This window comes from Ahaetulla prasina, chromosome 5 (assembly GCF_028640845.1).
Source record: "Ahaetulla prasina isolate Xishuangbanna chromosome 5, ASM2864084v1, whole genome shotgun sequence".
NCBI lineage: Eukaryota > Metazoa > Chordata > Lepidosauria > Squamata > Colubridae > Ahaetulla > Ahaetulla prasina.
The window spans coordinates 123,979,660-123,993,267 of NC_080543.1; the positions used below are offsets into that span (position 1 = coordinate 123,979,660).

General features: G+C 43.1%; 1 protein-coding gene across 1 annotated transcript in view; it reads left to right on the top strand.

Moving 5' to 3' along the window:
• DACH1 (dachshund family transcription factor 1) overlaps positions 1-13,608 on the top strand; it is a 454,001-nt gene that overhangs the window by 307,303 nt on the left and 133,090 nt on the right. The window contains 1 exon segment of the mRNA XM_058185826.1: positions 10,942-11,077. Coding sequence (XP_058041809.1) covers positions 10,942-11,077 — 136 coding nt within the window.

A 13,608-nucleotide genomic window follows, 5' to 3' on the forward strand; every position in this document is an offset into this window, starting at 1 on the left:
TGAGGGGCCTCGCGGTCGATCTCTGCCCCCCTGCCAACACCGTCTGCGACCGGTCAGAGAGATAGGAGGAGAACCACCGATAAACGGTGCCTCCCACTCCCAAACTCATTAACATCATGTTTGGTCATGGAAATGCTACCAAGAATACATGCAGAAAAAATAGATACATTTGCAGTAGTAAAGTGTCATCAACATTTTCTGTTCCCCCTGATGCCCAGGTAAATTTCATTCTTTAGATACCTATGAGAATGGGAATTTATAGGAAATACATTTTTCCTATGCCAGTATAACAGTATATACTTTTGCTTCCTGTCAAATGTCCTAGAATTTAACTTATAAGGATATAGAGAGCCATTCCCAAGGGTACTAACAACATGTTAATTTTGGATTTTCATTTCATTTTATTCATTCATTCATTCATTCACTCAATCACTCACTCACTCACTCATTCATTCATTTACTTGATTGATTGATTGATTGATTCATTCATTCATTCACTCACTCACTCAATCACTCACTCATTAATTCATTCACTTGATTAATTAATTAATTCATCCATCCATCCATCCATTCACTCACTCACTCAGCCAGGTAGAGTAAGTAATAATTAGCTTTATTTTTCATGCCATACTGTCTCCGAAGACTCTGAAGACTATTTTTGAGTTTAAAAATTGAGGCCTTATAAAAATTGGACTTTCAGGGTCTGCCTGGAAAGAGAATTCTAGAATACCATCAGCACAAACATAGCTTTCAAGACTGATTTCTATTGCTTGAAGAATATTGAACTAAAAGCCTTGGTGGCACCATCATTAGAATGCAGTATTGCAAGCTAACTCTGCCCACTGCCAGGAGTTTGATCCTGACTAGCTCAAGATTGACTCAACCTTCCATCCTTCCGAGGTTGGAAAAATGAGGACCTAGATTGCTGGGGAAAATATACTGACTCTGTAAACCACTTAGACAAAGATGGTATTCAGCTGGTTCAGACCTGTTCGAACCGGTAGTGGAGATCGGCTACCCCGGCACTATGCCTTCCTATTTAGACACATTTTTGAGGCCGGGCGCATGTGTGGAAGGGGTTTCTGCATGCACGGCGAACCGTAATAGTAACATTATGTGAAACCCACCTCTGCGCTTAGAGAGTGCTGTAAAGCATTATAAAGTGGTCAAACTATAAACGATGTCAAACTATTTAACACCACAGACAATTCATCTATCATCCAAAAAGACCTTGATCATCTAACCACTTGGTCTAAAACTTGGCAACTCCAAATCTCAACCAACAAATGCTCAGTCTTACATATTGGAAAAAAGAACCCAAACACTAAGTACATACCTGATGGACATTACCTTACAGATGACCCCCAACCTGTTAAAGACCTTGGAGTTTTCATATCAAATGATCTAAGTGCCAAAGCCCACTGCAACTACATAGCAAAAAAGGCTCTAAGAGTTGTAAACCTAATCTTGCGTAGCTTCTTTTCCAAAAACACTACACTACTAACCAGAGCATACAAAACATTTGCTAGACCAATTCTAGAATACAGCTCATCTGTCTGGAACCCTCACCACATCTCTGACATCAATACAATTGAACGAGTCCAGAAATATTTCACAAGAAGAGTTCTCCATTCCTCTGAAAACAACAAAATATCTTATCCCACCAGACTTGAAATCCTAGAAAACTTGGAACTCCGTCGCCTTCGACAAGACCTAAGTTTAACTCATAGAATTATCTATTGTAATGTCCTTCCTGTTAAAGACTACTTCAGCTTTAACTGCAATAATACAAGAGCAACCAACAGATTTAAACTTAATGTTAACCGCTTTAATCTAGATTGCAGAAAATATGACTTCTGTAACAGAATCATCAGTGCTTGGACTACTTTACCTGACTCTGTGGTCTCTTCCCATAATCCTAAAAGCTTTAACCAAAAACTTTCCACTATTGACCTCACCCCATTCCTAAGAGGACCATAAGGGGCGTGCATAAGCGCACAAATGTGCCTACCGTTCCTGTCCTATTGTTTTTCTTTTCTTCTTCCTATATATATATAGATGCTTATACCTTCCAATATTTACTCATATATATGTTTATATACTATAAAATATTTTTATATGATGTTGTGACAAAATAAATAAATAAATAAGCATTATAAAGTGGCATATAAGTCTAAAGTCTAAAGCAATAAGTGCTATTGCTAGTGCTATTGCTTACTACTTTTGACTAATCAAAAGAATCATATGAGAAATCAGTAACACAGTAGAACTTCGAGCTTTAACTTTCTACTACTTTACCCCATTCATATTCTGGGACCAGTAGGAAGTACGTATAACATTTCAAAGTGTCTCTATTTTCTATCATGGTAAGTTATAAGAGTTTCAGGATGAAATCTGCCTCAGTGAGAAAGTTGATCTGAAGCCCTTTCTCAGCTCAGATCTCTGACTGGCCATTCTCTGCTGTCCACCAAGTGGTTTTGTGGCAGTGCATTATCTGAACATTTGCAAATGACAACTTGCTATTTAGCAGCGCTTCATTTTCTGCAGATAAGAAGCTAGTATTCCTGGGGAAGCAAATCTTGGATTTCTATTTTTAACCTTTTCAAAAGAATGAAACAAATGAAATAATGAAATCTAATCAGGAAGAGTGAGATAAGAAAGCCAAGGTTCTTTTTATTTTATTTTATTTTTTACTTTAGAATTCTACAATTAATCAATACCCTTTGGGGAATTAGATAAATATTAGATAGCTGTTTTGCAATCTGGATTTTGAGGAATGAGATCTTAGCAATCAAAGATCCAAGAGCTAATTTACATATATCTGTTATTGTCTATTATTGTAAAGAAGAATACTGAAGATACAAAGAAGAAACAATTAAAGATGCTTAACAATCGACAACTTCTATCCATAAAAGACGAGCTGCTACTTGTAAAAACAAAAATTCCAAACTGAATATTTCTTGAAAAAAGATCAAGAGTCAAACCAAAGCTCTGCCTTGAAACAGGAGCTGAGGTTTCCTCTTCTTAACAAATATGAAAAATGGAAACAAAATCTTAAGAAATGGGATGCATTAAGGTGTTCCTTGATAGCTAATTTCCAGTCTTCCAGCCACTGACCAAAATGTTTCATATTTGGAAGAAAGATGTAGATGTTTCCCATATGCTCAAGTTCTAGGATGCTATGGGTTGCAAGACTTCTGATTTCAGAGAACCAGCATTGAAATAGAACGTGGTTATCTGAAAAAAGATGCATCATCTAAACCAAGAGTCAGCAACCTGCGGTTCTGGAAAAAAAAAATCCAGAAAAAAACCCAACCCCAAGTAAAAACTCTGAAGCAAGCATTTTTCAAAGTTCTATTTACTAGAATAGATAAACTGGCACATCTGGGAAAACCTGAATCTGAGAGGTCTGGGTTTTCCCTCAGTAAATCAAAACCCCCCAAACCATCCCCTCACTCCTCAGTCGATCACATGCTCCAATCGTCAACCATCCTGTTCTGTTTCCCTTCCCCCAATACTCCCAGCAAAGAGTCCGTCAGAGGCCTTCCCTTTTTTTTTCCTTTTATTTACATAGATACATGTCCTGGCCACGTCTACCCACGGGCCTGCCAAGTTTCTGGAGATAACGAGGAAATTATAGATAAGGCCAGAATTACTCACGAATATATTCTTCCCTCCATGAATTAGCTTGCCCCAAATTCATTGCTTTGTCCGAGACAAAAAACCAGGAAGTCCCGCCTCCTATTTATAGTCTCTGCAGATGTCACTGCATGACAATTATGACTTGGCTTTGTCCCAACTCTTCCGCTGCTGCGCCGATCAAGCCTTCGTAATCTTGCGTCCCTCCAAAACTGTTCTTGGGGCGTTGCCAAATCAGAAGAAGGCCCGCGAGAATCAGGCCGTGCCCGCCCCTCCCTTTGAGTGGGTGGCAGGGGGGGAGAGGGCTCAAGAAGCAGGGCTTGCCAGGTCTTCTCCCTCATTTTCTGAATCATCCGAGTCCAGGAGTCTGGGTCCAGGAACCTGGGTCACAACACTATCCCTCACCGCAGGGCCCTTCCCCCGGGGCTGACGATCGGGATGCGGTCGGGCTGGGTTCTGCTCATGGAAGGCCTGCACCAGGTCAGGGGCATGAACGTCGGAGGCATCTGCAGGAGAAATCAGTCCCGTATCCCTTCGACGCGATCAAATATTGGAACCGACCCTTTAGCCAGCGAGAGTCTCGTACGCTGTGGACTTCGTATTCCTCAGATCCGTCCTCAGCGACAGTGACGGGTGCTGTTGGGCACCGAAGGGGACTCGGTGTGGCCTCAGGAACCAGAAGGGACCGGTGAAAAACGGGGTGGATCCGCATGGATCGTGGCAGGGTCAGTCGGTGAGCTACGGGTTGATGACTGCCTCGACAGGAACGGGCGATGAATCGGTGGTCCAACTTCTTTACCGGGCGGTCGGACGGGAGGTGTTTGGTGGAGAGCCACACCGGTCTCCAACTGCCAGCGGGCGTTGCCCGTCGGGAGCGGTCGGCGGACCGTTGTAGTCCTCCTTTGCCCGATTCAGCTGCTGGCGTACCAACTGTTGGACCGCATGCAATTCCGTCAGGAAGGTCTGCGTTCGGGAACAGGAGAGTCGGTGGTGCCAGAGGAAGAGCGCGGATGGTACCCACATTGGCAAAGCGGGGTCATCTGAGTAGAGGTGTGCTGAGAGTTGTTAAAAGCAAACTCCGCCAGGGACAGGTAGTCGGCCCAGTTGTCCTGTTGCTGGTTGATGAAACAGCGGAGATACTGTTCCAGTATACCGATGACCTTCTCTGTACCCCGTCGGTCTCCGGATGGTGCGATGACGACAGACATACCTGCACCTCCAGCGGCCATCAGGCTCTTCCAGAAGCGGGCTGTGAACTGAACTCCACGGTCCGAAACCACCCTGTCCGGTAGACCATGGGCGGAAGATGTGCTGCAGAAAGAGGCGGGCGTTTTGCGGCTGTGGGCAGTCCGCGGCATGGGATGAAGTGTGCCATCTTGGTGAGCATGTCCACCACCACCAGCACCGTGGTGAACCCAGAGGACGGCGGCAGGTCTGTCAGGAAATCCATAGAGATCGCCCCCCAGGGTCTGTCGGGTGTCGGCAAGGGCTGGAGGAGCCCGGGAGGGGCCCCCGTGGCGGTCTTGGCTTGCCGGCACGGTTATCGGGCACTTGCGACGAGGAGGAGGAGTGGGAGGATGGGGGGGGGCTGCAGGCACATTCCTGGCAGCAAGTTGGCCTGCCAAGTGAGCCACTTGCTGCTGGAGCTGTTGATTAGCCGCGTGTAGCTGCTCTAACTGCTGCTGTACCTGCTGCTGATCCATCTTTGGTGGAAGATGTTTTAGTCAGGTCTCGGACAAAATGTTCTGTTTCCCTTCCCCCAATACTCCCAGCAAAGAGTCCGTCAGAGGCCTTCCTTTTTTTCCCCTTTTATTTACATAGATACATGTCCTGGCCACGTCTACCCACGGGCCTGCCAAGTTTCTGGAGATAACGAGGAAATTATAGATAAGGCCAGAATTACTCACGAATATATTCTTCCCTCCATGAATTAGCTTGCGCCAAATTCATTGCTTTGTCCGAGACAAAAAACCAGGAAGTCCGCCTCCTATTTATAGTCTCTGCAGATGTCACTGCATGACAATTATGACTTGGCTTTGTCCCAACTCTTCCGCTGCTGCGCGCGCGATCAAGCCTTCGTAATCTTGCGTCCCTCAAAACTGTTCTTGGGGCGTTGCCAAATCAGAAGAAGGCCCGGGAGAATCAGGCCTTGCCGACCCCTCCCTTTGAGTGGGTGCCAGGGAGGGAGAGGGCTCAAGAGAAGCAGGGCTTGCCAGGTCTTCTCCCTCATTTTCTGAATCATCCGAGTCCAGGAGTCTGGGTCCAGGAACCTGGGTCACAACACATCCCATCTCAAGACAGCACTCCGACCATTCCTTCTCCAGATGCAGGATTGGCCTGACCTTGACCGACAGGAAGAATGCTATTATGTCTAAAGTCAACCCCTCTACTAAATCCCTCCTTCTACTTTCCCACACATGAGAAAGTGGCTCCACGGAAGCTTCCAGCCTAATATGGCTTCCAAAGCTGACAGGGTTTCATTTTCAAGGAAACACGGTAGAATTAGATGATCTATAACAGTTTAAAGAATTACCATCAGTTTTTTAGACTAGCGTTTATCAGATACCAACATCTTTCTCCCTCTTAATGATGTACATGTATACATCGATAAAACATTGCAGAAAAAATATTTTTGATTTGATACTGTTTTTGGCATTTGTTTATTTTGCTGAAGGAGGCATATTTTTTTTAACCTTAGAAAATTGCCATAGTCAAAGATCATATGATCAACTATTATTGCAGTTCACAATTCTGGTTCGATTTATTTAACGATTCATACAATTGTAAAGTAAAGGTAAAGGTTCCCCTCGCACATACGTGCTAGTCGTTCCCGACTCTAGGGGGCGGTGCTCATCTCCGTTTCAAAGCCGAAGAGCCAGCGCTGTCCGAAGATGTCTCCGTGGTCATGTGGCCAGCATGACTCAACACCAAAGGCGCACGGAACGCTGTTACTTTCCCACCAAGGGAGGTCCCTATTTTTTCTACTTGCATTTTTTACGTGCTTTTGAACTGCTAGGTTGGCAGAAGCTGGGACAAGTAACGGGAGCTCACCCTGTTACATGGCACTAGGGATTCAAACCGCTGAGATGCTGACCCTTCGATCAACAAGCTCAACGTCCTAGCCCCTGAGCCACCACGTCCCTTTTGCATTTGTACAATTTGTACAATTTTACAATTTGTACAATTTGTACAGTTGATTGTACCCTCAATCAAATCCCCCCTCCAAATAAAGCATGTTGAGGTAACCCTGCAGTTTAATCCTAAGTACATTTTTGTCTTCTGCTGCTCTTCTTATGTAACCAACATTTGGCCTGAGCTTCTTTGATGCTATCAACTCTTGGTTGCCAAAATAACTGACATATCTGCACTGAGAAACTGACTGTCAGTTTAACTTCTGTGATAGGAAACAAAGCAATAAAGTCCTTCATGTTCACCTCAAGAATCTCAAGAAGAAAAAAAAATGGATCTCCTGTGCTGTCTTGTTATCTGCCTTTCAATATTCAGGAAAAAAAATGTCCAAGGGGATAATTTAAACAAAAAAACCAAAAAACCTAACCGCAAACATTTTTTTAAAAATCCCCATGGATTTTTTCATTTAAAAAAAATATAAGCATTTTATCTTTCAAAATTATGAATAACTTCTTCAGACAATTTTTGGGGATTCTATTTCTCTTGGGCCAAAAGAGTTGAAGCTCATGTACTTCCTTTGGACGTCTTTTACATATACTTTACTTTTCATTTGGTGGAAAGTAATATTTAGCAATATTTGGGGAATTGTGCAGCCTTCAGGGGTGTTCAGATTTTGCCAAATGTTTTTAGGGATCAAAATACTAATTTAGGGATGGCATACAAGTTGATGGGAAATCTCTTTCTTGTTGGTACAACTTCGGAGAACTTAGGTAAACTACAGATTAGTTCTCGACTTACAACAGTTCATTTAGTGACCATTCAAAGTTACCACGGCACTGAAAAATATGACTGTTTTTCATAGTTATGACCTTTGCAACATCCCCATGATCATGTGATCAAAATCCAGATGCTTGGTAATGGCTCATTTTAAGACTGTTGCTGTGTCCCAAGGTCACGTGATCACTTTTTGTGACCTTCTGAGAAGCAAAATCAATTAACAGGAAGCCAGATTCATTTAACAACCGGGTTGCTAACTTCACAACTGCTGTGATTCACTTAACAACTGTAGCAAGAAAGGTTGCAAAATGGGGGAAAACCTACTTAACAATGATCTCCCTTAACAACATACATTTTGGGCTCAATTTTGATCGTAAGTCAAGGACTACCTGTAAATACTCTTTCTCTATAGATGTTTCTATTAAGGGGAGGGTACTATCCATATAAGGGACGCGGTGGCTCAGGGGCTAGGACATTGAGCTTGTCTATCGAAAAGTTGGCAGCTCAGCGGTTCGAATCCCTAGTGTTGCCGTGTAACGGGGTGAGCTCTGTTACTTGTCCCAGCTTCTGCCAACCTAGCAGTTTCGAAAGCATGTAAAAATGCAAGTAGAAAAAATAGGGACCTCCCTTGGTGGGAAAGTAACAGCTTTCCGTGCGCCTTTGGCGTTGAGTCATGCCGGCCACATGACCACGGAGACGTCTTAGGACAGCGCTGGCTCTTCGGCTTTGAAACGGAGATGAGCACCGCCCCCTAGAGTCGGCAACGGCTAGCATGTATATGCGAGGGGAACCTTTACCTTTATCTTTACCTTTACTATCCATATAAGGAAAGCAGTGGCTCAGTGGCTAAGATGATGAGCTTGTTGATTGAAAGGTCAACAATTCAGCAGTTCGAATCCCTAGCGCTGTGTAATGGGGTGAGCTCCTGTTACTTTCCCCAACTTTTGCCAACCTAGCAGTTCGAAAGCATGTAAAAAATGCAAGTAGAAAAATGGGGACCATCTTTGGTTGGAAGGTAACAGCGTTCCGTGCACCTTTGGCATTTAGTCATGCCAGCCACATGACCATGGAGATGTATTCGGACAGCGCTGGCTCTTTGGCTTTGAAACAGAGATAAGCACCTCCCCCTAGAGTCGGGAACGACTAGTACATATGTGCAAGGGGAACCTTTACCTTGCTATCCATATGGAAATTGAGAGGTAGAACTTCTCCAGCTTCAGAATTATGTTGACCTGGATTTCTTTTAACAAGCTAGCATTCAGCTATGTAAATTTCTGCCTGTGTTCTGAAAGCATGCTGCCTTATCAGGCTTAAAATGAATTCCTAATGAGAAAATGAACACAACGTAAATGTAGAGCTTTGCTTTCCTGTTTTCCTGGCTAACCTCAGAAGCCTGAAAACCATCCCAGAAGAAGTCTCTGGCAAACCACTCTCATAACATTGCCAAGAAAACTGTATGGATGCTGTCAGCAGGAATTGAGTTCAGCTGAAGGGCATCATAACTTTTTACCTTATTAAATGATACGAGGAGCAACTTTCTGTAAGTTCAACTCAATGGCAAAATATTCTTTCTCCTTAAGAAAGTCAAAATCAGTATTATAGGACATTGAATTTAGTCTATATTAATGGTACAGATCATGTGATTGTAACCTATACTCAACTTATTGATTGATTGATTGATTGATTGATTGATCGTATGACAAATGATGCATCTGCCAAATCTCAAAAAGTAGAGATATTTAATAGTAAACACTCCATATCAGGATAGGAATTAACACTTTTGTATTGTGAAGCAACTGTAGTGTACAGCATATACTACACTACACTACACATCTGGGTTTTCTGTACATTAAAATATCCCTCTTTTCCATGTATGTGTAACATGACTTTTTATGTAGTGTGTAATGGAGCTCTTTTAAGTGTAGGATGCCACCTAAACTCAATCTAGAATCCAATGCAACATTGAGTGATCAAAAAAGGAGATGCTTTTGATGGAATTCATTAAAAGCATTTAATTAGCATGGACTACAGTAATCTAATCCACAGTTGCCAAAAAAAGAAAAGAAAAAGCAATTCTGGAAATTTACAGCAATGGTTCTAACACCGCTTTATAGATATTTGTGAATTCAGATCCTGTAATGACAAGACAAGGGATGCGGTGGCTCAGTGGCTAAGATGCTGAGCTTGTCGATCGAAAGGTTGGCAGTTCAGTGGTTCGAATCCCTAGTGTCGCGTAACGGGGTGAGCTCCCGTTACTTGTCCTGGCTTCTGCCAACCTAGCAGTTCGAAAGCACATAAAAAATGCAAGTAGAAAAATAGGGACCACCTTTGGTGGCAAGGTAACAGCGTTCCATGTGCCTTCGGCCTTTAATCATGATGGCCACATGACCACGGAGACGTCTTCAGACAGTGCTGGCTCTTCAGCTTTGAAACGGAGATGAGCACTGCCCCCTAGAGTTGGGAACGACTAACATATATATGCGAGGGGAACCTTTACCTTTACCTTTAATGACAAGATAAACAAAAAAAAAAACATGTTGAAAGAGATCTCTTTTAATGTAACATTTAGGCCCGCCTTGTCTTTTATCAGCTGACCTTGATCGTGTAACAGAAAAGTTTATGTTGAAGAGATACTGGGCAATAGTTTTGGCTTGAAAAGATTTATTTCTACCCTTGCAATTTATCCTGCCACAAGACCTGCAGAATGGGAACAGGGTAAAAGCAAAGGGAGGAAACCCAGCTCACTGACTTGCCTTTGGTGGAAATCTTAAGTGCCAATCAACCACCATCAAGATGGACAGATTTTTGGGTTATGCTTTAGCTCAATGGAATCAAGAATATTGGATAGCAAGGAGAAATTGGTGAGCAATTGGTTTTGCCCAAACTGCTTCTCACCAATTAGATTTGATTTGCAAGAAAGAAAAAAAGGAGGAAGGAAGGAAGGAAGGAAGGAAGGAAGGAAGGAAGGAAGGAAGGAAGGAAGGAAGGAAGGAAGGAAGGAAGGAAGAGAAAAAGAAACATTTGATGTAATCTGAGATCCTCGACACATATAATAAAGATAGAAATAAGCATGTTAAATCTCTGTATCTTAAAAGTTCTTATTAGTCTATTTATGTCTGGTGAAGTGTAAGTGAGAAAGATATCCCATTAAATTTTCTCTGTTTTGAGTTCCTGCCCTGCTTTCACTGTAACATGGTTTGCTTGCTTATATCATTTCCCCTTGAGTTTTGAGAAACAGAAATTGCAGGAAACTGAAAATGGGAAAAAATGAAAAACTTGGTTAAACTTGGTAATCCCCACATTCAGTAATATGGAGTCCAGAAATATTTAGATAATTTGAAGAGGTTCTTTCCTTTTATCTGAAGCTGTTCTTTGTTTTGTCTTGATGATGTGCAGGAACGAGTTCCAGACAGTCCTTCCCCTGCTCCATCTCTCGAAGACGGTCGAAGGCCTGGTAGCCATCCATCCTCACATCGTAGCAGCAGCGTATCCAGCTCCCCTGCCCGAACCGAAAGCTCTTCAGACAGAATCCGTAGGTCGCTGGGTATCCCATAATCCCTTGTGGGGTGGAATCTAAGCAACTGAATGCAGCTAACAGAGTGTTTTAATGGCCAGATGCCCTTCCTGTCTCCAATGCAGAGTTTTGTTCAGCAGATATATTCTCAGTGATGCCCAGAGAGAGAAATATCTGCCTCTATCTAGGATCGAACTCACAGCCTCCTGATTGTGAGGCGAGAGCTCCACCTCTCGGCCACAGCACCACTCCTATCACTAACATCTCCATCCTCCCCATAAAACAGTGTGGAACTGATTCAAAGTAGAGTTCCCTTTCATTGGACTCCAAATGCAGAAATCAGCCAATCAGCATCCACGCCATTTCCCCCCACCCTCTAAGGAGAGAATGGAGAGACAAAATAGTGGCCTGTCTCCTGACCTCTTAAAGTCAACCCTTTCCACACACAAAGGATGATAGTTCCACCCATGTTGGTGTGAGCATTCAGCAAGTGCAGGGGTATCAAACCCAAGGCCCATGGGGTGCTTAGAACTGGGCTGCAGGGCTGCCCTAGAAACAATGAAGGACTGGCCTGCGGTGCCTCTGCCAGTGAAAATGGAGCTCAGGAGGGCTGTGTGCGGCCTTCCCAAGCTCCGTTTTTGCTGCCAGAGGGTTGCAGAAGGTCACTGAAGCTAAAAACGGAGCTCGGGAGCCTGTTTTCACTGGCAGAGCACTCAGGCCACCAAGGGCTCCCCTGATATGAGTGATGTCAAGATGGCCCCGCCCACCCTGGCCCCGCCCACCCTGGCCCCTCAAGATCAAACACAACTCTAATGTGGCCCTCAATGAAATCAAGTTTGACACCCCGATCCAGTGATTTGCAACCCAAAAACAAAAACTGAGGGAACTCTGAGGTAGCGAACTAGAGAAAGTTCATTGAAAAAATGTGTGAACAAAATTTCTGAAATCCTACCCTTGTTTTCCAAGCTTCCTCGTGACAATTTCCTTCCTGTACTGAAAGGCCCAGGGGAACGGGGAAGGTTGCCTTGATAATGTGGTGGGAATTACGGCATCAGCCCAATAACTATGTTAACAGCTGTATGTTGCCTTGGTATCTGTGTGGAAGAAGAAGAAGGATGTAAGTTCTCAGTGGGATGCCGTGGCTCAGTGGCTAAGACGCTGAGCTTGTTGATCGAAAGGTCGGCAGTTCAGCGGTTCGAATCCCTACTGCCGCGTAACGGGGCGAGCTTCCGTTACTTGTCCCAGCTTCTGCCAACCTAGCAGTGTGAAAGCACGTAAAAAATACAAGTAGAAAAATAGGGACCACTTTTGGTGGGAAGGTAACAGCGCTCCGTGTGCCTTTGGCGTTGAGTCATGTCGGCCACATGACTACAGAAACGTCTTCGGACAGCGCTGGCTCTTTGGCTTTGAAACGGAGAGAAACTCCGCCCCCTAGAATGACTAGCACTTATGTGCGAGAGGAACCTTGACATTTACCTAAGTTCTCAACCAGATCCATGGAAAAGACATCTTCAAGGAGAAGCTTCTAAAGCTATTGGGGTGGGCAGACAGAAAAGCTAAGGAATAAGGTCTAACTTTAAACCAAGGAAGGCGGTTTGCCCCAGAACAGCAACAGTTCAAAACAAGACACGCATTTTGCTTGTTGTTTCAATTAAACCAGAGCAGAGTTGACTCATCTCCTTGAAACAGAGACCATCCTGAGAGCAATCGGGGTCAGAAGTCAGTTGCGAAGCAAAACAAAACAATGATGGAGAAAAGTGGTTTCTGCCTTTCCCCAGCAAAAAACTATTTCTCTGTATCTGCAGTCTCAAATGTCATTTTTCAGGCTCCAGAGGGAGTGAAGGTAACAGAGAATATATATTTGTAAAAAGAGATTTATTTTTATTTTATTTTTTTTAAAAAAAGAAACATTCATAGGCTGAGACTACAAACTTGTTTTAGCTGCAATTTATCAGCCAGGTTTGATCCAGGTTCTCAATTCCTTTTCATTTTTATAGCTCTGGAAAAAGGAGAGGGGAGACAATGCTTCCTTTTCATATAAATTATTAATTTAATTTGCATTTGGAGTATTTCTCAGACAAATCTGAGTTGTTTGTTGTTGTTTTTAAAAAAACTAGCATTGCTGCTGTTGTATATGGCTAGCAGATATAAACAAAGATCCTTTTTTATCTTTACTTGTGCTGCATGCATATCTACAGCTCAATTTGACTTCAGAAACCGTTGCTTAACATACGGAAATCTTTTAATTTCCTTCTGTAAAAGGATATTAACACTGGGTGACTTTGTGGCTGCCCACTGATATAAGGTTTCGCCCTGTCCCATTTAAAAAAAAAAATAATACCATAACATTCTCAAGTTTGCTCTTTGCTCTATTTTTCAGTTCTCTGAAAGTAAAATGAATACCCTTTGACGTGCACTTTAATAGGTTCCATGAGTTTGAGCATTAGTGTTATTGTGTAAAGAAAGCCATGCGTTGTAGACTTTTGAAATTGAGGAAGTGGTGCTTATGGTAAGTAGAGCATTAAAAGGAAAGTTCAGGTTATGCATAA